This window comes from Pelecanus crispus, chromosome 12 (assembly GCF_030463565.1).
Source record: "Pelecanus crispus isolate bPelCri1 chromosome 12, bPelCri1.pri, whole genome shotgun sequence".
Lineage (NCBI taxonomy): Eukaryota > Metazoa > Chordata > Aves > Pelecaniformes > Pelecanidae > Pelecanus > Pelecanus crispus.
In genome coordinates, this window is record NC_134654.1 from 25,560,397 (window position 1) to 25,585,817 (window position 25,421).

At 36.5% G+C, this 25,421-nt stretch overlaps 1 protein-coding gene across 3 annotated transcripts in view; it reads left to right on the plus strand.

Moving 5' to 3' along the window:
* The window catches only part of HELZ (helicase with zinc finger), a 96,327-nt gene that overhangs the window by 45,063 nt on the left and 25,843 nt on the right, over positions 1-25,421 (plus strand). For 2 of the 3 annotated variants that reach the window (XM_075719818.1, XM_075719816.1), the window contains 8 exons: positions 1,557-1,890; positions 7,251-7,381; positions 9,856-10,035; positions 10,550-10,654; positions 17,642-17,820; positions 19,401-19,519; positions 21,336-21,481; positions 23,986-24,133. In XM_075719818.1, coding sequence (XP_075575933.1) covers positions 1,557-1,890; positions 7,251-7,381; positions 9,856-10,035; positions 10,550-10,654; positions 17,642-17,820; positions 19,401-19,519; positions 21,336-21,481; positions 23,986-24,133 — 1,342 coding nt within the window. The remainder of the gene's footprint in view (positions 1-1,556; positions 1,891-7,250; positions 7,382-9,855; positions 10,036-10,549; positions 10,655-17,641; positions 17,821-19,400; positions 19,520-21,335; positions 21,482-23,985; positions 24,134-25,421) is intronic. The other variant, XM_075719817.1, reaches the window with a different exon arrangement.

Sequence of the window (25,421 nt, forward strand, 5' to 3'; positions counted from 1 at the left end):
GCTGGTTTAGATGTTGCTAACTTGCTGATAGCTGCTTTGGAATGGTGCAGCACTTGTACAGAAGAAGGCCTGTTTTTTGTTTTGTTCTAGGTTTTTTTAGCACATTGTGGAAATTGGAAGGATTGGACTTAATTCTAGTGTGCCCCCTGAAGTACGTGCTTTTGAGTGATTGCTTTAACTGTAGCTTGTGCGGTAACCTTTGTGGTTACTGATGAACCAAACAAGTCCGTGTTCAGTAGGAAGACATCTCTTGCTTTTTGAGAGTGGAGGAGTGTGAAATGTGGGTCTGACTCAATGCCCATGTTATGTAAAGAAGCAAATATTACCACGAGGGGGCAAACTTGCAATTTTTGTACAAGACTCATGATTTGCCAGATACGAAAAAAAAAAATATTTGATTGGTTTGGTAGATGTTTAATTACCAAGCGAGCTAAAATGTTGGATTTTGTTATTATGGGCTTATGATTATTGACACTATAGGGCTTAAATGATAAATTACCAGTTTGCTAGGTTAAAATAGAAATTATAAGAACAACAGATCAAATAAAAACAGTGTGAGTATGAAAAGTATTATAAGAAAATGAGTTTTTTTTCAAAGAGATTTTATTAATTTGTGAAAACCTTTGGGTTTTACTTCCTTTTTCTGTAATTTGTTGCAAATTCAGGAAAAAGTTGCTGATGAGTAGAGAACTGAATATTGTTAGTGTGACGGTCCTTTTTCCCCTTTTGTTCTTTTTAAAACCAAGTTGAAGTAATCTGTTCAAAAAAAACCCCAAACACTCTAGGAGGAGATTAGCGTGTATTGGTGAGAGGTCAATAAAGTGTGCTAATAAGTCACTTTAATGTGTTATGCATGTGACTTCTAGAAAATGGTAACTACAGAGAATGGATTTGTTACGTCTCTGATTACAGGAGGAACTTGCTGCTCATAGGAATTCTGTGGATGGATGATTTATATAGCTGAGCCTGTGATGCCATTCTTTCATTTCAAATAAAATTCTCTCATTTTAATGCCTACATTCTGATTTTTTTGAGGCATTTTAATCAAGTCCCTCTGAGTTATAGGTATAATACCATTTACCTGTTAAGATGTAGATTACTGTCTTTGGTGTGCAGCCTGGAAGAGATAAATGAAATAAATAGGAATCTTACTCTGTTCTTTGCCTATACTGGTGTCTCCTTGAATACCTAATATAAGCTTACAAACTATTTAAATAGAAATTTTTACTGCTTTTGGACATGCACAGCAACTCTAATTCACCCTAAACTTATTTTGGTCTCGGAAAATCTAGTATTTGATTCTCTCTTGTGCGGGTTCTTTTTTTAAGCTTCATAGATATCGATTCTTTTGAATATATGTTTTATAGGCTCTAATCAAAAGGAGAACATGTAAACATTTGGCAGCTACATACTTACGAAGGGCCAGTTTGGCTGTACTTGTTTGTGTTTAAAAGTTATACATTCAGAATGTAGGGCAGTGAATCTTCAGTCTGAATGCATGACATTTCTGAATCTAAGAGCATTTTTCTGCACTGACTTGATGCTTTCTTACTTAGGTTCAACATAAAAGTGCAATTGCAGATTGTAGCAAGCTTCATGCTCACTGGTGTTTCTGGAGGTGCAAAGTATGCCCAAAATGGACAACTTTTTGGCCGCTTTAAGCTCACTGAAACGCTTTCGGAAGACACTTTGGCGGGACGGCTGGTGATGACCAAAGTCAATGCTGTTTATTTATTGCCTGTCACTAAAGAGAAGTCAGCACAGACCCAAGGAACCAAAGAGAAGGTTTATGAAGCAGCTATTGAGGAGAAAACAAAGGATTATATCTTCTTGAGGGTATCCAGGGAATGCTGTGAAGAACTTAATCTTCGGGCAGATTGTGAAATGCAGGTAGGTCTGAGTGGTTTTGGTATAGGAACTGTTTGCATTGTGTCTGTTTTGACTCCAGCCAAAATAATTGCTTGAAGATACAAAAAGGAATTTTGTTATTCATCATCATACACAGAAAGCAGACCACGGATGAGTATTTCAGATAGCTGAAATCTTTTTATACGGGGGGGGGGGGGGGGGGGGGGGGGGGGGGGGGGAGGAGAGGAGATCTATATCTCTGTGTGTGTGTTGTATGTATATATGAGTGTTATTATTTGGAAAAGAATAGGTCACAGAGTAAAAATACATTTTAATGAATTTAATTTCTGGCAAAATTCTTCTGAGCTGGTTAGGCATTGCTTGCAGATTTTTGCTTGTATATCTCATGGTTTTTGTGAGATTTGTAAGCTGTCTTGGACGCTGTTTTTATGTCTCTAGTTCAAATACAAAGCCCTCTCTCTGTGGACTTGGAAAGCTTTGTCTTATTTTTATTTTCCTGCGGGTAGGTGTTTGTGGGTAGTTCATGGGCTTTCTTCCACCAGACCTACCCACCCTCTCTCCCCTCTCATTCTAAAACCACTGAATATATTGCTTACTCCTGCTGTCTGGACTTTTCTCCAGCTTAGTCTCTCTGATGTGGCTGCTATCATTCTGTCCATCATAAATATTCTCACCAGAGACCTCAGGAACCTTTTCTTAAGGAAGTCAAAGGAGGGAGTTTTTCTATTCCTGTGTTTTATCCAACACTCCCCCCCCCAAAAAAAAGGCAGAGACCACCAAACTCTGCTGCTCTTGACGTAGCCAGCTAGAACTTGGTCTTTCATAACTTGCATCTCAGACTCTTTATTCTCATTCTTTTTGTATCTTCTCATTCTTTTTGTTTGTGCCATTGTGGATTTCACTATTTGTTCCTAGGCCTGAGGTGAGCTTGATTTTTTTAATAAGGTCTGTTGAGGTTATGAACGGGCCTTGTGCTGCTTTCTGCGCCTGTATCAGAACAAAAGGAATACTGTCCTTCAGTGGAAAACTCTTCAACTTACAGTATTTCCTTGATGAAGATGATGAGGGTTGGTAGATTGAGGCATGAAGAAGGTGAATAAATACTTTCATTATATATATCATGTGTTTCAGAATGATAATACTTGCTTGCCTCGATGGCTCTCACTCTGCTGGTGCTTATATCAGTCACAAAATGAGGAATTATGACACTTCTGCTAGAGAAAATTGTGTTGGCAGTAAGATCAAGCTTTTGTTTACTTTGCAGTTAACATGAAATGGGTGATTTTCTTTAAAAAAAGAAAATTAAAAATTAAAAGAAAAATTAAATATTGTGTTGTTTGCAGACAAGATAGTACAGTAGATGTAAATGCATGTAAAGGAAGACAGAGCTCTAGTTAAGTTAAATACTTAAACTCCTCCCCCCTCCCCAGCGTGTGTCTGGTGTAGACCTTGTGATTGATCTTGTTACCAAACAGAAATAACCTCAAATTAAGGTCACTAGAATTGCTTGAAGTGAATGCATTTTCACCAAACGATTATCTCCTCCCATTCATTTTGTTTTGAGGAAACATATGCAAGAATCCTGACGTCTTAATTAAACATGGATAATTGGTCTGGGAAGACTTATGTTGTTCTGGGCTCTTGGCTTTGTGTTTGTTTTCTTAAAACAATAATTAAACTTACTAATTGATTCTATCAGAAACTCCACTGGAATCCAAAATGAGCTGGGGCTTCAGTAACTGGCTTATTTTTCTTTGAGTGTCTTACGAAACTTTGCCTGAGGCAACAAACCTATTCTGCATTAAAAATTGTGTCCTGAAGTTATTTGTAAAATCATTTAGTACTTCATACATAAATCAGTATGTATGGTGGTCAAATCCTTAAACTGTTACCTGTGTTTTAATGAATTCTAATTGTGAGGAAATTTTTTCTGAGTAAGTATTGACTGAAAATTTGGAAAGGGATCCTCAGGTTAGAACTGAGGATATGATAATTTGGATGTATGGCGTTTTTATTGAAGGTGCTGGAAATGTTGCTGTTGTCTTCAGTGGAGTTAGTATTCCCTATGTGATTCTTAAACATTGACAGAATTGCCTTTATTTCTGTAGGCTTTGGATAAGTTAGGTACTTTGCTTCCTTTCCTCTTCTAATAATTCTGTCTCGGAAGCGTCCTGGTCACTTGCTTGCCTGTTGTCCTGGCTTAACTGTAATAAATGCACAACTCTGCTTGTATCAAGTGCACCATTGATGAAGGTGGGATGGAGTGAACTGGTGCTTTAAACCCCCTTGGCTGCTGCTCTTTTTGGTGACCAAACTAACATGCGACTGTTTTATTTTTGGAGCGGTTACTCTGTTCTGTGTCCTCTTCTGTGAAACTGGCAATGGATTAACTTCCTCTCCCACTGTTTTCTTATTGTGGAATATATATTAAAGCAGGTTACATGCCTCTCCTTCACAGATGGCCTCATTCAGTACTCTGCAACAGCAAATATAACTATTTGATTCAATCCAAACTGGATTAAAACCAAAACAAATCACAAGCTGTTAAAGAAGGTGGTGAATGCAGGTAGATAATAAGAGGTATTTAATGCTAGGCACCTTGCTTCAGCTCCCAGAAGGGGCTATTAAAGTGTTGCTCAGATGAGCATCACAGTTTTTCTGCATTTAAATTATCATTGTTACATTGGGTGGTCTTTTGTTAGCCTTGGATCTGTCTGAGGAAAGATGTTTTTCCTGTATAGATCAAACTGTGAGGTTGGGACCATTGCCATTTGTGTGGAAGTCGTTTCCAAACATCTGCGGGATGTTGTTGGGCGACAAACTGGCGCTGGCTAGGGATGGGGAGGGCAGAGCTTTGGAAGGCAGCTCGAGGTCCCCCTCGGGCAGGGTGAGCTGGCACGGTCATTCTTGACGAGTGCTAAACCACGCTGCTTTTGAAGACCAGTGTATTTGCTAAGGTAGTGGATAGGCATAAACTACGGGGTGGAACAGTGGGGAAAAAATTTCTTAAATGTTCATCTGTCCTACTTAAAAAGTCTTCCTAGCAATTACAGTTGCTTTAGTGAACTCCGTGCTTAATGTTGTACAGATTTGTTACTGCCCTTTTCTTCAGAATTATGGGTATGCATCTTGCTGTAAAATGTGATAGTCAAGATGAGTATTTAATGTTTTCGTATCTGCCAGAGACTGAATGTTAATGGCTACATTCTCCACTGATACAAGCAAACATTGTTCATTTACAGCAAAGCTAGTGTTGATTTTACATGCTACATCATAATATGAACAGTGTAATATTTAAATATACTAGAAAAAAGAAAATGCTAAGAGCTGTGTTTTGCAAATCCTTTTGAAAGAGATGACCTTCAAGTAGTAAACATTACTGGTGCACAAGAGAGTTTTTGCAGGTGTGATCCCTAGGGTAGGAAGTGACTTTGGGCAGATAAAAGAGCGTCAGGTCCAACAAGGAGTTAAATCTTGAAGACTCAATTTTTCCTCCATAGGAGAAGGTTCATGAGAGAAGTTTATATGGCTTTGAACGAGGCACGTCATGTTTAGAGAAGTGATTGTCTGCTTTTCTAACTCTCTTGTCTTTTTTTCCCCAAGTTTGCTGTCTTATTTTGATAACCACAGGGATCTTTAATAAAACAAATTGGTTCTTGTTTGTAGTATATAAGGAAAACTTCTTTTAGTTGACAAGGACTTTTAAAAGTCTTTATAAAAGTTGTCAGAAAAGATGATTACAAAAATATATTCTGGTATTGCTTTGTGTTTGTTGAACTTTCTGGTTGATAGCAATAATTATGATGAGATTAAAGTGTGATTAGGTAATAACAGACTGATTAATAGAGAGTCAGTGAGTGCTAGAAGAGAAAATTAATAGATCTGAGACCAAATTTTTGCTTTGGGCATGGGGGTACGTTTAGTGGGTGCATCACCTCGGTGGCGTCCCTCTGGGATGACATGGGGCGCTCGACCACAGCTTTGCCACGTCCGCTCAGCGGTGTGATGGTGCTGATGTACCAGCTTCAGCACGTCTTTACTCTGTTCCTATTTGTCTCATCTTTTGATTGGTAATAGAAAACCAGCTTCTGTAAAGTGCTTGTGAAAGCTATCAGTAGAGATGACCATAGAAATTTTAAATATTATTGGTATGCTTTCCAGGTAAATGAGGGGTGCTTTTCCAGACAGGTTGCAGTAATTTGGCTGGCTGTTAGTCAGCACGCTCACAGTTCATTGTAAATCTGAGAAAGGTACTTATTTGCTCTTACTTAATCACAAACGCTCATTGGAGTTGTAGCACAGTAATTGCATAAATATTTAGCGATAGATAGCAATGCTTTGAAAAAAACCCTAAAGATGTATGTCAGTCACTTGAAGTTCTTCAGCAGCTTTGGGTGTTTTTATGCTGTTTTATATTAGTGCAAATCTGTGTCAAATTTTGTAGAAAGGCTTTTGTGTTAGTTGTTAACATTTAGTTCTTCGGCGCAATGTTCAGATGAATTTGCTTTTGGAGAGATTAATAATTGCAAATTTAAATACGTGTAAATGATAATCTGAGTGAACTGGTTTTGTGAATTGTTTCCCCAGGAGCTGCTTTTATCCAGTGTTCAAATTTAGAATGTATTTTTCTCTTTGCCCTTTTAGTATATGTATGTATAAACTAATTCCACTATCCATTGTTCACTTCTGAATTTAATCAGGGATGTTAACGTGCTCTGCATGTTGTTTCTGGCTTTGTACCAGGATTTTGTTGGCATTATCTTTTATTTACTAGTATTAAAATATAAGTAATAGAACTAAAAAAAGGAATGTATTGATAAGCAACTAATTATTAGAACTCGTCAAAAGTTAATTTCTAACAATTGAACATAAATGACAAGTTATATTATTCCAGAATGTTTGACTAGAAATAAATAATGTTTGGGTCTTATCTCTTGCTGGTCACACATCTGATTTATATCATCTGTTGACCTGTAAAAATTTCTCGCCTGTCACTGTTTCAAGGTTGTTCTTACAAGAAGGGATGGAAGCTTCTAATTTTAAAAACAATGTTTTAGGACAGTAATATTTTCTGGGAGTATTTTTTGTGTTCCAAAAATAATTCCAAGAATGTTTTCCCTTTAATTTTTTTCTGAAAGTACAGTGGAATCTAACCTTAAAAGTCAAGCAACAAAATTACATTAGAGAAAATGCTTTATTTGTCTTTGCTTAAGAAAAAAAACAAAAAAAAGAGTGAGTTAATTTTATTGCAGATCTTTTGATTAAATGATGTTTGCTGTTTTCTTGTGAGAGTCAGTAGTTTGCAGGAAGATAAAAATATATCATAGGCAGCAATAATTTTTCGTTCACCTATTTGTTTATTCATTCATTTTGTACTGCAGGTTGAACTTCAGTTTCAGTTAAATCGCTTACCCCTCTGTGAAATGCATTATGCCTTGGACAGGATTAAGGACAACAGTATTTTGTTTCCAGATGTCAGCATGACTCCCACCATACCCTGGAGTCCCAACAGGTACAAGAATACAAACACTTTAATATCAAAGATTGTATGGTAATGCAGTACTGAATTTCTCATAACAGATGGCTGAAATCTGCCCGAGAACAAGCAACATGCCTTGCTCTTCATTAATGGTGAGGATGGTTCAGAGGAGGGAGTGAAACTGTTCTAAATAAAACAAGGAAAGTGATCCTCTGAGGAATAGAATCTGTTGATTGGTTTTCCCTGTGGTTGAGCTGTGGTTTTATAGGTATTGCAGTCGTACCGTAGCTGTAGAAAACAAATCCGCTATTGTTATTTACTGTTCTGCTATTCTGCACTGCAAATATGCGTGATACTTTATAGGAACCTAAATACCAGTTACAAGGAGTTTGCCGTGCAGGATCTCAAGCGTGCAGCCTTCTATTCGCAAGGAGCGATCCATTAGTGCTTTTTAAGTTTGATGCAACAAGCCCAAATTTGGACGATATGCTGAGGGGGTTGACTGGGAAAAGTGTGGGAATGAGTCTTGGAAGGACCAGCCTTGCACTTGCAAGCAGTCCTGAGATTCTTTGTATACATGTCTTACAGTTCCCTTTATGAAATATAAACCCCTATGTTATAGAAATACTTTTAAGGAAACTTAAGGCTGATGCAGTGACGCAGTGAAAATACTTTGTCTTGAAGAGGAAATTCAGAGAAGAGAAATGTCAGGCTGTGTTGCCTCAGGGAATATGGTCAGTATTCTTGCTCCACAGGGAAGGATGAGAGAGGCATGAGGTTTCTGTACTTAGAAACCAGGGAAATGAGAGGTATGTGGAACTGATAGCCCGTACAGCGTGCGAGGAGTCCTGTGGTGTCTTGAAGGTGAGAATTAAGAGTGTGATTATGGTGCAGTACAAATCAGAAGATAGCTCAAGGATTAAAAGGAAAGTGATCTGGCCAGAAACCTGACACAGCGAGGTAATGTAAGACAAAAATTACTGGAAAAATTTTTAGTTTGTCTTTGGAAGTGTAGGAAGAACAGAGACGATAAAAGGGTGGGAGCAGTGTTCTGGGCAAGATGCTGCATTCATCAAAGCTTTGACAGTAAAAGCAGAAAGAAGGGGATGGGTTTTGCATAGAGTTACACTACAAAGCTAATGGAGGTCAATGACAATCTTTTCACTGACTTAACTAAGTTTTGAGTGAATCTTAAAAGGAAATAGTATTTAGGAATAGTTTGGAAGTAAGCAGTGATTTCAATAAAAAGAAGGTAAGTCAAGTAAGCTAGAACTTTGTCTTCTCTGTTTTATGTCAGGAAATTTATGTTTACAGAAATTTACGTATTGGTTGTAGTTGCTAGAATTTATTAGTATAATTGTTTTATATTTTTTTTTAATATACATAAAAGATACATATAATGGTTGTAGTTTAGTTTAAGTCAGTGTAATGAGCATGTTTTTCCATCTGGTGACTTGGTTTGCCCTACCTTGAGATTCAGTACTTCCGACTGACTCAGAACTGTCTGTAACTCTGTTTTTCTTCTGTTTTTTGTTTTACATCCCTATTTAATTTCCAGTATTTCCTAGAGTCTCCTGCCAGCTTGTTGTTCATAGCTGTCTTAAAAGTTAGGAATTCAGTCAATTCCCTCTTGATTTTAATCTCTGTTGCTAACTACTACCGAATAGAAACTTTCCCAGTCTGTAAGAAGCAGAGTGCTTGTACCAAAGCAGATCACATTACTAAAGTATGGCCATATGTGCAGCAGTGACAGGTGTTTTTTGCTATGCATGCCTACTTTTAAATCTGTCAGTGGGAATATTAAAAACTGTGTCTACAAATCTTTAGCCTCTTATGCTCGTTGGAATTTTCTGAAAGCATCTTCCTCATAATGCTGGTATCACTAGCTGGTTACAGCAAAAATCCTTTTTTTAGACTGCTTTCCCGTTAGAGGTATGTGCCTTAATGATCTCAAAAAAAAAGTAAAAAGAAGTTTGTAATTAATCGGTAGCCATTAGTTTTTAAATTTTTTTTTTAATTTAATCATAGATAATTTTTACCAAGCCCTGGGGTTGTATAGCTGTTGACTTTTAAAGTTGTCAATATAAATACTGCAGGGAAGAAACATAACTAATGTTACATTTTGCATAGTAATACAGAAAATCGTTGTGTGTCTCCTTGCTTTTGTTACGGTGATGGAGCAGCATATACTGTTTCTAAAATGTGTACTGTGCAGGCTAATTATTGTTAGGTGAGATAATGTAAATTGAGAAGTAGTTAAATTCCTTTTGAAGAAACCCCAACTGATTTATTGCAAATATTATCAAAGTTTTGTGATTAAAGCATGTGATTGTTTGGCTAGATTTGTTTATTTGTTTCAGTGTGCCTCAGAATGACACAATCGATACAGTAGCATATAAGCTCTCTAATTTCTTTAAAGCTTTTGAAATCTTACCTCATTTCATTTCTGATTGACGGCAGATTGTCATAGCTTCTGTTTTTAAACTCTGTTGCCTCCTTTTGTACAGACAATGGGATGAGCAGTTGGACCCTCGGCTAAATGCTAAGCAGAAAGAGGCTGTTCTGGCTATCACTACTCCACTTTCAATACAACTGCCTCCTGTTCTTATCATCGGTCCCTATGGGACAGGAAAAACGTTCACTCTGGCTCAGGCAGTCAAGCACATACTCCAACAACAGGATACTAGGTGAGATGGGGCACTAAATATAGAGCGAGACTTGATTAGCAGAGAAGTAGTAATTTTTTACTTAAATTCAAGTGAAAGGTAGAAATACAGAATTTCCATCCAGCTTAAAAACAAACAAAACCCAAGCCATCCGTCATTGTTTTGAATGATAAGGTAATTTTATAGTCTTAGCCTGTATTTTCCATTTAGAGCAAAACTAATTAAAATTGACAATATGTAGAATGATTGTGATCGTGGAAAGTTTTGCAGTATGCTAGATAAAAGCTGTTCCTTACTTAAGTCTAGATTAATAATCACAAAATAATTATTGAAATACTGTTTGAACTTTAAATCTTTTCATAACTGAAGGATTTGAGTTAAAGGGCTGAACCATGCAACCTGCAGTAGGTTAGTGACTAGTTTCATTAAGACAAATGTGCAGGAAGATGGCCACTGTTTCCTTTTTTTTGTATTCTACTGCTTTGAATTGTTTTCTGTTTCTTCATTGCTTTTTTATTTGCACCATTTATTCCAGCAGGATTCTCATTTGCACCCATTCTAATAGTGCTGCTGATCTCTACATAAAGGATTATTTACATCCATATGTAGAAGCAGGCAATCCCCAGGCAAGACCTCTCAGGTATTTTTTTAAGGCTTATTATGTATCTATAAAATACTATTCTTAAGAAAAGGTGTCTATAAAAAAGGTTAAAGAACTTTTAAAACATAAAAGCATATTGGCATTACCAGCAGTGCTTTTAAAAACATAGACTAAAAGGAACGTGAAACATGGTCAACATAATTTTGGGTCATTTGTTAAATAAAAATAAAGACATCCTTTTTTAAGCTTTTATTATTCTATTGATAAATGTGTCTTTCCTGATGAGCAAACTTTTGATATGCTCCTCTAAAAGCTACTATGATAAAATAAAATGAACTTTAATTGTATTTTAGTTCCAGAAAATTTTGACTCTCACTTACAATGATAGTTTGGAAACTGGGGCTACTCACCTGGCTTTTTGAAGAAAAATTTTGATGTCATAGGAGCTACATATTTAGAGAATCATGTGAAAGTAGTTTGGCCTCTTCTGATAAGTCAGTTTGAAGTCATTGTATATTTGGTTAAATGTACTTACCGTGGGTGTTTCAGGGAAATTCGTTAAGGAAGAAAATGAAGAAGAGGTGGAAACTTTAAGAGCAAGGAGGGCAAACTTGCTTAGAAATAGTAAAGGAGGATTTATTTATGGGCAGAAACCTGTTCCTGGGAATATTTTGTGCAGTAATCGCAATATATAATGTATGCTGCTATTTTGGTATATAAGTTTTAAATTATGGGCATCACTTTCTGAATGCCATTGTGTGGGTTTATCATGTTACTAAGCAAATGACTGTGTATGCTTACTTGCTAGCTATTAAAAGCCATCCTGGACTTACATTTTATGCAATGTCAGTAAAGCCAGTGAAGTTATGTGAAAGGACTAGATTTACAACAGGTGTAAATTCTCTTAGGTTTGCTGGCTTTAGTTGCTATGTGGCATTTTACAGACACTGAGGATCTGGCCAAGGAAAAGAAGGCAGCTTATTTTTGAAAAGTTACCTTTGATCTGGTTGTATTTTACCACAGATTGTCTTAAGGTGATTTGTAAAGCACTTTGTGATGAAAAGCATTATGGTGTCTTAATTTTGTGGTGGGGAAAAAAAGTGCGTCTAACTGACGCTTTCAGGAATATTGAAGTGGGATTTAACAGAGGAAGGAGTTAAAGTTAAATACACTTCTGTTGTGGTTGCCAGGCTTTTGCTACCTTCTTTTATGTGCTGTATTCAACTATATAGTCCAGTCTCCGAAATACTTATGAAAAACATACGTAAACAGAAGCGGTATTTTTCTTATGGTTAAAATATATATACATATTTGCCAAGAAAATTACAGCATGTAATTTAAGTCACTGAGTGTTTGAATATAGATAATTATATAAAGTATAGTTGTCATATAATTTGTTATGAATCCTTCAGAAAGTGCTGCTGTAGATTGTATGGTATTGTTCAAATAGTCGTGATACCTCTATGAAAAGTTAAAGTTTTAGAAGATGGAGGCACCTCTAGAATTGTGTATATATATTTATGGATCCACAAGTATGTATGTTTTCAAGTAAAAAATATTACATATGATTGAGAAGCATATGTTGTTTGAAAGCTGACTGCGTCTCGACCTGATCTGGCAGGTGTTCAAGGGTCAATTTATCAGAATTGAAAGCTAGAGCTATGTGAGACTCCTAGCCTAAAATTAATAATGGATCTGTTACCTTTCTCACTGACTGTTGTCAAGACGTATTTTCAAATTAAAATCATTACTGTTAGTTTAAACAGGGTGCCCTGAGTCTCTTGCATTTTAAAGGAAACACTAAATGGAGTGGAAGCAGTTAATTATCGAAGCTGGATGTGCTACTTGCAGAGTTTGTGTTTCTAAATGGCTGAACAGTTTGCTTTAGATATTTTTCCTTATTTACTCTGTAAGCGATGAGTTGGCTGAATAGTATCCTTGCTAAAAATGTTTCCATAGCTTAGTGGGGAGCACCATAATATTTACGTTGTTTTTAAAGAAGGAAAGTTTAATTATTTCATTGACTGAGTACTGAGAACTGTGTAAATATTTCTGTAAATTTCTGTGGGTAAGATGTACACTAAATAAATTGCCCTGTCAATGACACGACATAAGAGTTTGAAGCCTGGAGTTTGGGGTTTTTTGTTTTAAATACATGTTACAAATTCATATTTTTTCCTGACAAAATAACTTTCTGTGCCCTTTGGAAAATGCAAAGTCGGAATGAACACTGAGAATTTATGTTGAGTCTACGTTCTGCACCTAAATAAAATACCAATGAAGCCCGAAGGGCAAATTCTCATAGTCTTGATGTCCATAAACAAATTCATACCCAGAAGAAAAAACGCCCCGAGTTTGATTAGATGGTTCAACGGTATTAGGGGCACACTCCAAAACCTGACTCTTACTGAAGAAAGTTGACATTGAAACAATTTTGTTATACTTATGGAAATTATTGCAGAAGTGTTTCTGAAAGAAAAAAAAAACAACTCTAACCTACAGTTAAGAGGAAAGAGCCTTCCATTGAGTGCTTCTGTTAGGTGCTAAGGCACCTAAGTGTGGAGAAGCAGGCACCTTTAGATGGTGTCAGAGCCACAAGAGGTAATTGGCCCCTAATTGGTATACCCTTTTACTCTGTGGATGTGCTTGTCTGTCTCCATCAACTGCTGGAGCCTTCAGGAGGTAGGCTGCTGAGGTAGGCACTGTAGCTAGGTACTTCAGATCATCGCCATCTCCTAGAAACTCCAGGCAAGACCTAGGAAGCAGAAAGCAGCAGTTTCTCTGTATGTTTCTAGGCATGCAGTGATTGAGGTATCTACTGTTTATTACTATTATTTTACTTGCATATTTCAAATTTAATTGTATCCGTACGCTGGTTTTGTGTGTAATACTAGGGGAAAAGGAAAGAGGTTGATACTGCTTTTATCTGTATGTTTAATATTTTTAGTTTTATTTATTCCGAAACATGTTATTGCTGACTATCAGTTCAGCAATGTCAGAAAATAAGTTGATTCTGTTTAGAATATCTCAGCTGAAACCTCTCCCGTTCATTTTTTTAAATATTTTGATCATAACATAAATACGTAAGTACTGCATGCAGCCTGAAACCAGGTAGCTTTAGTATCTGGCTACTAGCTTCAGGAGATACCAAGACTATAAAAATTAATCAATCGGAGCAAACCAGAGTTTGAATTTAAAAAAAAAAAAAAAAAAAAACAAACAAACAAAAAACCAGACCAAAACTCCAGCAGTTTTTAAAGGACTGTTGCCCTTTTCCAAATTGCCTGGAGTAAATTTCTCATACTGAAAATGGTATTAATTTATCAAACGTTAGTTTGTAAAATAAATGCCTCTTTAGCCAACTACATTTTTCTCAAACCTCTAGCTTCTATCTTATGCCATCCTCAAAGGAAGATTGATTAAAAAAGTTAACTTTCAGGTTGTAAGAAAGGATCTTCACATGTTTTCTGCATCCCAAGGAACATACTTGTTCCTGAGAATGAGCCTTTCTTTGGAGGTAGATCAAAAGAAATGGAGGAGGGAAATCAGGTGCTTTTAAAGTTTTCTTTAGGCTTCTTGGGACTACTTAGATTTTTTTTTTTCTTTTTTTTTAATGGTCTTTTAACAGAGGCATGAAATGAGACGGCTAGATTCTTTTTCCTCTAAGCTTCTGTGTTCTTTCTGCTTGAGGGATTTCAGGTGAGAAATAACTGCACAAAATCTGAGGAGCTGGGATTGGAGTTTATTCAAAAAGAGTTCTTCGGAGCACAGCCTGAAGGGAGAATCCTGGCCTTTTTATCAAGAACTGGGAAGAGTTAGTGTTTTCCAGTTCAGAACAGGGAAAAGAAGTTTTGAAGAACTTAAATTTAGTTCCCCTTCACTCTGTCGTAAGGAGTCATGAGAAGGAGAAGTCTCTTTTGTAGGACAGGAGTGCAAATGAAACTCCGTTTAGCCTCCCTCAGAGGTTCTGACTCTAGACTCCCCCTTTATGAACTTCTGGAAGTGTGTTTTAAGTGATTTAGGAGCAATCCCAGCCTGAAACATGAACAAGGAAATGATTGTGAATCTTAATTACCGATATAAATTCATTACTTTTGCAAATAGTCTATTGTACAAATTGATACTTTGATGGAAATTAATCAGTGGAAGCAGAACATGAAAGACGAGGAAATGCTCAATTTGACTAAGATTTAATAGAAATATTTGCACAAATTTCTTTTTTGATGTAATGGCTGGAAAGTTGATGGAAACATAGATAGGTTAGCTGACAGTTTGGTCCATTCTTTGGCTCATTGGCTGGAGGTCCATGGAAATGAAGGCTTTTGTTGCAGATATCCAGATGCCACATTTAGAAATAAAGGTGTTACGAGTTTCCCCGTGAAATGCAGATTATGTGCATGTTAAACCCAGCATTAGTAAGTACGGTGGATGTATTCAGTGCTTTTGTTTGCAGCAGATTGAGTCCCTAATCTATAATCTGCTAGGATTTCCATTCCAATGTGGTTCTCTATGTATTTGCTAGTAATTTCACTGCCTGTGGTTTGGGTAAACCTTAGCATTCAAGGTTTTAATTTCTCCAGAATTGAAGTCTTGATGTGAGGCACGTGATGTGAGAAAATATACTCTCATGTGAGCTATGGCTGGGTTTTGGTCTTGTAGCTGCAGTTTTTGCTCATCTTTGTACCTATAGCTGCACACTAATAGAACGTGTCGCAGGTACTAGTGAATATTTTGATTAGTAACTGCCCAACTCCGCTGGCATTCAGGTATTTGGCTTATGCAGGTATTAAGATTAGAAGGTTAGTCGCTTGTTTAATCAGAAGTTAAGGGTATGTTGCAGGGTGAGACATTATGATTTGTGTTAAGCTGGTAAAACCCATTTTTGTAATGGGTTCCTCTAACTTTAAGGAAAAAAAACCTAATAATGAAGTTACAGGAGATTTTATTAGCCCAAATTGCACCTGAGATAGAAATGCCTTGTTCAGTGTGGCTTACTTATATCACGACATTTTCAAAGTAGTCACATCTGTCAGGTGTTTTTATGCCAGTGGTGAATAATAGCTCTGGGATACCTTTTTGATCTCACATCAAAATAAAAGAAATTAATGGGTGAGCAGCAATGCAGTTTGAAATGCTGTCAGCCAATCTGTGAGTCACACATAGTTCAGTTTTTGTAATAAAAGACAGTGCATGGTATAATAATGTCTAATAACCATAATATTTTGCATTTCAATAGCACCTTTCATCCAAGAATCTCAAAGTGCTTTACAAACATAAACTCACAATAAACTCATTAATCCTCACAGTACTCTGTGAGATGGTAGGTAAGTATTACCCTCAGTTAAGATTGAGAAACAGAATCATATAAAAGCTGACTGAATGGCTGGGATAAATAGAGCAGGGTTATCTCGCTCCTACTACCTTGTTCTAGCTATTAGGCCATGACTTTGTGTTGTTACATTGATGTAGTAACAGTTTATCAAATAAAGCATATCAGTTTGATGGCTGATTAGAAATAAATATAGTGGGGTGACATTAAAAGGTTCATCGTTCCGAGCATGACTCAGGAGTGTGGTGTTTGCTCCTGCACTGAACCCAGTCTTAACTGCAATTACCTTTGGTCACGAAGTGGCAATTTTGCCTGGCTGTGTTGTCAAATTAAAAAGCTCTTCGGAATACTGCGGTGCGTTTGCACCTCTTTGCATTTCATTTTGTGCTTATTGTCCAAAATGGACATTGTATTTTCACAAACCAAATTTATTATAATCCTAATAATTGTTTCTCTCACGTTATGTGGAACTGAGCTGTAATTTTCAAACGCGGGTGGACAGGTGATATGCAAAGTCCAGCTAGTGCAATCATGTTCTGCACTTAGGTGCATAATTACACTTTTCCAAATATTTTTATTAACGATTTGGGATTTGTAATACTTGCACAGGAGAAATTAATCAGAAGAAAATAAATAATGAGTAGATAAACCAAACAGCATTAAATCCCATATTTAGAACTGAAATTAGTTTAAATCATTTCATGTTAATTTGCTTTGGAAAGAAATTAAAATAACTTTAATTCTAAATATTAGTATCTGTACAATAGTTTCCTGTAGTTTTAAGGTTCCACTTTAGATTCACAGATTATATTTTTGAGGAACGCTCCGTAGAGAAGCCCTTTGCCATCTTTATCTAGATCCTCAGCTGGTGTGGTTTGGCGTATTTCTGTATACCTCTGCGGAGTTCTCTCTGCTCCGTTTTCTGGGGCATACTCTTTGCGTCTTCCCTGTTCCTCTTCCATTTAGCTAGACTGGCCGTAACATTTCATCACTTGTTAAGAAAAATTCATCATTGATCTCATGATATGGTAATTAAAATTATCTTATGTGTCATGGAAAGATATTTGAAGTCCAGTGCTTTGCTGATAATGTCCTGGTATTTTAGACTCTAGCCGTCCTTTTTGGCACTATTTTCTCATTCTTTTATATGGTGTATTATAATTATGGCCCTGCATGATAAACAGATGAATATACTTCCTCTTTGGTTCTTAGAACTCAGAAGACATATAGTATGTGTAAAAGGAAGTACAGGATTTTATTAATTTCTTTCGAAATTTTTTTTAAAGATCCTGCGGCTGCAGTTGATGAAATGTGCAGACCACAGCAGCTCTGTCAGTTCCTAGGCTATGGGCTATACTTATATTTCAGCTGAGAAAATATTTCTGTAAAACGAGTTTACTGATAGTTTAAAATTAAATAGACATTGATGTGAGGGTCGCAGAACTCAAATGTATGAAAAATTTATAGATTTGCATATGTGAATTAATCCTTGGTACCTGTTCATGTACGTAGTATTGCACTGCAGGAAATAATGGAAGGTAAATCCGAGACGTTTTAGCATGTAATTCTGCAGTTGTGATGTTTTGCTTCCTGAAGATTATGTTTGTTTATCAGAAAAGAGAATATTAGCATTTGAAATATTAGGCTGTCACTGTGTTCAAACTGTATAGAAAGTAAGCCCCTTTTTTCTTTTCTAGGGTATATTTCAGAAATCGCTGGGTAAAGACTGTCCACCCAGTTGTGCATCAGTACTGTTTGATTTCAAGCACACATTCCACCTTTCAGATGCCACAGAAAGAAGACATTCTTAAGCAACGAGTAGTAGTTGTTACTTTAAATACATCACAGTATCTATGTCAACTGGATCTTGAACCAGGTAAGGTAATTTCTAAACAAGAAGTGTCCATGCTTTGAGAATTATCTTGCTCTTACCAGTGTCAGTTCCTTACCCAATTCTTTAAACTGTTAAAAAATAAACAATGATAATCTTAAAATGGTCTTCTGTTTTTATGAATAAATGTTTATTACTAAGCTATAAACTGCTAGCATTCAATTTAACCTTTTGCTTATTATGGTTTTTTCTTATTTTAAAAAAAAAAACCAGTAGTAGTAGTAGTACTATCTATGATCTGGTGTTTCTGAGATCCAAGAGTGAAAATTCTGTTTGAGATTCTGACTTTCAATATTATGCTCATTAAGGTCATTACTCAGTGGAGCATGTAAGCATAAATACACAGAGAGCGCTTTTTTGCTTGTTTCGTGAATTGTTTAGCTTTGCAAACAACTCGCACACGTACAACCCATGCTATGTTAACGTGATACTTCTAGGGTCATTTTCTACACTGAAGTATATTAGACTGATTTTTTGGGGGCAGAGGCTGCTTAGGGTTTATTGTTTTCTTGATCTCCAAATGAAATCCATCTGCTTTTTGGAGAACGTGGAATTTCTTTACAGAAGTTGTTATGGCTAATTTTTTATGGCTACATTTAGGTGTTTGTTGCAGTTGAGAAAACTAACATGGAATTTAGGGTAAATATTTTCAGGTCTTTAGATGGAAGTAATGGCTTGCTTTGGCAATAAGCTGTGTACAGTCATGCCATAGTAATGTGTGTGCAGCTGTATGAAATTAATGTTTATTGAAAGAAAATTGCTACATTTTTATGTACCCAGTCTTAATTGGATGGTACACTAAGTCCTCTAATACTTTGTTTTAAGCCTTAATATATATCTCAATGTAGAAAAACACTTCTATACTTATCCTGAATTTATATTTCATAAAATATAAGTCTACTGTGGCTCAGTTTTCTTCCAAGTGCATGTTATCCAGTGCATAGATTCTGCCTCCCCCACCCCCCAAGAAACCTTTTGGTCCAATATTATTGTAAGATTGAATTTAAATTTTCCTTCAACTTCTGTTCCTTTTTTCCCCCCATACATTCCTTAAAGCCCATAACCAGCAAAGTGCTCAGGTATGTGTGCAATTTTAATGGGAAATTTAGTATATAAAATAGTTAATAGGGCTCAGGTACATGAGGAAGTCCTTTTCATTGTCATTGTCCAAAGCTCTTCAAGCCTCATGGTGATGAAAAGATTTTCAGATTTGAGAAACCTACTGAGGGAGGTCTGCCAAGAGACATTTCCTGTTGGTACAAGGAGAGCTCAGATAAAATACTTGTTTAACTTCACGTATATCAGAAGAAAGAGGCAGGTCTGTGGGCTACTGCTAATGTCACTGGCAATCAGTTGACCAGTGTTGGTCATTTGATGGGTTTGAAAATTGTTTGTGTGGTTTCTAGTAGTTGCTAGAAATGAATTTGTATAAGCCATACTGAATTTTTTCTAGTTTTGTTTACTATCAGAATGCAGAACTTTTAGTACAATTTCTTGTATTGTTACCACTGTTTCTTTTATCATATTTCAAGTTTCATTTATTTGCTGATATCTCTGTTTTACAGGTTTTTTTACACACATTCTGTTAGATGAAGCTGCGCAGGCTATGGAGTGTGAAACTATTATGCCTCTAGCGTTAGCTAATAAAAACACAAGAATTGTCTTGGCTGGAGACCATATGCAGGTAAGAGCTATAGAATTTTTCAATGTAAAGTGTGTATATATAATAATTTGTATTTATATATTTAAGGTATTTATCTACTCCAAATTTCTGTGGCGTGTGAATACCTCATAGTCGCTAATGTAGACTCACAATATTTCTGCTGAGTGAGAATATGCTGTTGTCTCCATTTTACAGTAGGGGAATTGAGGAACAAAGCATGCAAGTTGTCCAAGGTTACATAGGAAATCTGTGATAGCACAGACTTGGGCCCACTCAATCACTGAACTATATGCAAGTAAAATTTCATTTTAAAGAGGGAGATGCATAAATTTTACTGGTCGTATAATAGATGGGCAGGCCAAGGAAAATTCAAGGGATGTTATTTGCATAAGGTATGGGTATTATTACAGTCAGAGCAGGATTTTCTCCTACTTTTTATGACTGGTATTCCCTGTTGATTTCTGAAAGAATTGAAGAATATGGAGAATGTGTATTATGATTTAGACAATTTTTTTTTAATTAGAAGCATCAGAATCTGGTAAGGGTTTGAACAAGTAAAAAACAGGGAATGGAAACTAGCCAGTGCCTTGATGTTACTGCGATGTGCCTAGGAATTGCTTGGTTTAAAGAGTTTAAAATGCTGATTATGCATGTCATTTTGCAGCCTGTAGGCATGAGAAAGCATGCTTGGAAAACTCAACCTTACTGGCATTGTTGATTTAGGCCAGATTTGTTGGTTTTTATAGATTTGCCTTTAATTCTCTTGACATTTCACAACAGCAATAGAGTGGATGTTTGCTTTGGTGTAGTAATAGGCTTAGAGTAGTGTTACCACCTATGATTTAGTACTAGTAGATCATTTGAAGTCACGATCATAGTAATCCTAAGGACTGGGGTAGCACTTTTTAAATACAGATCTCAAAAGTGCATTTTAAGAGATTGGAATTCTTATCAATTCAGGCTAGGTCACATCAGCCCAGCCGGATGGCTAGGGTCTTGACTTGGCCTGTGTGTCTCAGGCTACGTGTGTAAAGAGCTGTTCTACAACTCAGGTTCTCACAGAAGCTACTCTATGAGGTATCCAGTATTTAAATTTCTAAAACTGATATTTATCTGAAGTGAAACTCAAACTCAGAATCTGAATCATATATATTCAGAATGGCAAAACGGATTTGCTTAATTTTTACATTTTAAAATTTTATTTAAAAAAATATTTTTTCATCATCTTCGGTTCTATTTTTCCTGCTGTAATAGATGATGGTTTTAGTGTTAAACAAGCCCAGTAGTAGTTTAGTGTAATAGTAACTAGGCCACTTGGGGTTTAGTTTTTCCAGCGACTTTCTATTTAACTTTTAAAAATTGTGTTACAGATTTCTGTATTTTCTGATCTGTACTATTTGTGGTAGTAATGTAACTGTAGAGTGCTTGTCAGACTAATTGTGTAATGTCATTCAAAACACAGTTTTGTATTGGTTGGGGTTTTTTTGTGTTTTGGTTTTGGTTGGGTTTTTTTTTTTTTTTTTTTTTTGTCGTCAAACAGCTCTCTGCTTTGAGTTACTCATCTGTGCAAGCCACAAAGAAAAAACTTAGATATAAGGGTTCTTATCTCCTCTTTACATAGTTATTGTTCCTTTAAGAGCATACTAGTCTTTTGTCACTTTTACAGTGGGAATGGGCATTTCTATGGAATAGCCATGGTATATGTCTTCCAACTATGAATGTACAGTAAAAGTAAGGTTTCATTTTTGTTTTGATGCAAAATACATATGTTGGGAGCATGAAATTCCAAGTTCACATATTTAGTTACATTTTCTTTGTATGTGTGTGTCTACTACAGCTCAGTCCTTTTGTCTACAGTGAATTTGCCAGGGAAAGAAACCTCCATGTTTCATTGCTTGATCGGCTCTATGAGCACTACCCTGCAGAATTTCCATGCAGGATCTTGCTGTGTGAGAACTATCGCTCCCATGAAGCTATCATCAAGTAGGTGTGAACTTTTTCACTGTATCATGCTTTTCTTTGGTGTGAGTGAACAAAACAACTCGGAGCCAAGCACAGCTGCATGAAGAGAGAAGCGTTACGCATTTCTGTAATGAAATCTTAGTTGTTTCAAAGTTAATTAGTAGAGTAATTCTTTGTTACTAGGTTGGAATTTGGTCTCCTAGAACAGATGCCAGGGGTTGTTAGTTGTATTGCAGACCGTTCATGCAGGTGGGGATGCTTTGGCTGCAAGACTTGCACACTAAGCAAAAGAAGAGCTAACTTTCCCTTTTTAACTGTTATGCAGTATATTATATAAGGTCTGTGTTTCTTTGAACTGTTTCAGAATTTTAGAATTACTGGGGTGGATTATCTTGGAACAGTAAGTTGTGTGTAGTTTAAGGAACGTATGTTTATACAACTATGTACAGAAAAAGTAGGTCAAATTTTGGGCATGTTTCTTTCCTGTTGTCTTTTATCATTACTTCTTTCAGGACACATTAATCAGTGGGTTTGCATTTTTATGCTAGGATAAACTAATGGCTGCTAGAGTAATGAGCTCATCTATGAGCTGTGCTAGAAAGAATAAGTGCAATCATGGGGAAAAATGCTAAAGTTTAAATCCTGGCTCAAATATATACTGAGGAATATTATGTTGGTATCCAGTCATACTAATTGGGTTATCACTGCGTTCAAAGCAAAAGCAGAAGTATTTAAGTGCTCTGGGGAATCAAAAGTGAGAATGTAACGTATTTTGTTACACAGCTTGATCTGTCTTCATTTTATGGACTTTGTAATTATAGACTGAGTGCTAAATTTCTTACATGTTTCTTGAAATTGTAAGTTCAAAATGAGAGAGAATCTGAAAAGGGAGGGATCACTTCAGCTTTTGGTTAGACATCACTTCCATGAAATTTGCCTCAGAAAGATCATGAAAATTCACTTCAGCAGTTGAGTTCAGACAGTGCGTTCCTAGAAAGTTCCACTGTGTTGAACACCCAGGTAAGGATTGCAGAAGTACCACTGGGGCTAGTCGGCTATCTAGTGAAAGTCCAGTGTGCCTAATTCCCCTAGAAACTGTTTCTGTGTGAAGCGAAACCTGCTAAATACTCTGACGGTGGTCCACTTAGGAGATTGTCTCAAGTCTACTTCTTTTTTTTTATAATGTGGAATTTCCCCTGACAAATGGGACCATGGCACTTAAAGACAGAAGGAAGTGTAGGAAGATGGTTCATGGTGGTCTCATTAATCATATCTACCTAACTGAAGTCGAGACCAGAAGAAGAGGAAGAACGAGCCATTAGTTCAGCCTGACTTTAGAGCTGTAATTGGAAAAAACAGTCTTTGTAGAAGGGGTGTGTTTTTGCTTAATGAGAACTCATTGCTAAGAATTAATTTGCAGAAGAAATTGTTAGTTTTGCTCATTGGCAGTAGTGGACTGCTGCAACTCAGTCCACAGAAGAGTTGCATATTCTTCAGGATTGTCCAGTGTAAGCCAGTTCTGGTCAGTAGTGGGCTGCAGTTGTTTGATGGTGATTTGGTAGCAGACTAGTTTCTTTAGCTTTTCCGTAACCAGTTATTGACATCTTAAGCTACAATATTTGGAAGCCTGGAAGAACTCGGTGGGCCCGTTGACTGCACAGTCTCCTGCTTTTGCTGTCTTCGTGTCAGGCTGCATTCATGTTACTGCATTCACAGAGCTATATCCTAAGAACATTAAGGTTGGAGGTTGAGCATTCAAAAGTTAGATTATACCAGAATTCACTAATTAATGAAAGCCAGTACATTAGTTTAGCTCTACTGTGCATGCAATAGTATACAGCACTTACAGTACTACTGATAGTAATCTGCAGTCTCTTCTTGCTGACTTTTCGTCTTGTTCCATTCAGTTTGCCTCCTGCTTTTCACCATGAAAGTAGTTCTTGCCTCATTTCTTTTTCAGTCAGCCAGCTTTTGTATTGCCTGCTGCCAGCAGAGGAAGTGTGTTCTGGTTGTGTTTCTGATGACTAGCAACGTAGATTGGTCTGGAGTAGAAGTCACAGAGGGGAAGAAAAGCTGAATGCTTGGTCTGCACTGTGCTCAGTACGCATGAAATCTGTAGTAAATTTATCTTCCAAGATCAACAACTCTTAACTGATATAAGCAGGCTCATTGTCTGGCCAGCCTGGGGAATAACCAGTGCCAGACAGAGTGTTCCTTTTTGCCCAGTTTCAAGCCACCAGAACTTCCGAGTGAAACATTAGTGAGAATGTTAGTAACTTTGTCGAGCTTTAGATTAGAACAAAATACTGCCTTTGTAGAAAAAGTGTTGGAAAAGCGTATTTTTAGTGCCGCCTTCTCCATCTGTAGTATGGAAATAACCAGTTCAGAGAAATTGAACAGTAATCAGTGGTTCTGTTTTCCTTATGAAGTATTTTGTGATTGCATATTTTACCAGTGAGATGTGCATATTTTATCAGTGAGCTCATATGTAGACTCCACATTTTTTCTGTTTTGCCTTGTTACAGTTATACATCTGAACTTTTCTATGAAGGCAAATTGATGGCAAGTGGAAAGCAGCCAGCACACAAAGATTTCTACCCTTTGACTTTCTTCACAGCACGTGGAGAAGATGTGCAAGAAAAAAACAGTACAGCTTTTTACAATAATGCAGAGGTAACTCTTCTTTGGTTTTATGCTTGACTGTTTTCTTAAAAAAGCAATCTTCTCTCCTCCCCCCAAATTTAGTGGTTTATGCTCAGTGTAGGTGGAAGACATAAATTGTCCTCTACTAGCAGAGGGGAACATGGAGCTTGCTAAACATGAAGTAGTGAACATTGCAATTGTAGTAAACATTTCCACTAATTTATCTTCTTTTTTTCCTTTGCAAATTGCAAGCTGCATATAGTTCTCTCAGGCTCATTCTTCAGGATGTCTTTCCTGATGATTTTTGTGACATTCTGATGGATGTATCTTAGCAACTGAGAGTAACTGCAATTTGAAGTAAAACTTAGATTTCTTTGACTGTTGTAGAAATGTTCCCACTCAGATAAGAGTTCTCTGGAGTAACATTTCATATTTGCTTTAATATGTTTAGGATCAGTGTCTAACTGATCATGTGCAGATGAGATTTTTTTCAGCGAGACTTATTCTCAATATGTTTCACATAGATTTATATGTATTCTTCAAAAATTACTTTCATTCTCATTCCTTCCTTTTAATTAAAAAAAAACAAAACCCACAAAACCAAACAAAACCCAAACACCCTCCCACCTTACCTCCAACTTGATAATACTTTTTGTAGTGGAAGATGCCTTTTTCCAGTCACCTCAAGTTAGGGAGGGGTTGACCCAATTCCTTTTTTTCCAACCAAAAAGATGTCTTAAGAAATGTCCTTGACATTTAAAGAAAAATAAAGAAATACCACTAATTTTCTTAAACTTATAAGGAATTTTAATTGAAGTTAGGTTGCAGTTTAGCAGCAGTGTTTGTTATGAAGCACTGCAGAGCTGTCTGTGTTTCCCCTTGTTGATCATGGTGCATTTCATCTGATGTACAATTTTCAACCTTTTTGCTATTATTATGCTGCACTTGTTATGCATTCTTTGATGTATTAAAATATCTACTTAAATAAGAAGCTCCAATGACTTCTGGACACATCACTGGAAAAAAAAGCGAAGGCACCTGACTACTTTCATTAATCTACTTGGATTGCTTTGCCATTTAAAAAAAAGTTGTAAAAAACCTAAAAATATCTTCAGTGGCCAAGTAACTGTCTGAAAATTGTGAGTCATTAATAGCTACAGGCAGAAATGAAGGACAACAGCTGCTTAAACACCAACACGAAAAACTGAAATTCAGATGATGAGGGAGATTTTTTTTCTGTTTGACCCTTAATGGATGTTTGCATTGGGGCATCTTATGGTTCATTGGTTTCTATATGAAGTATTAATTGGGAAAATAT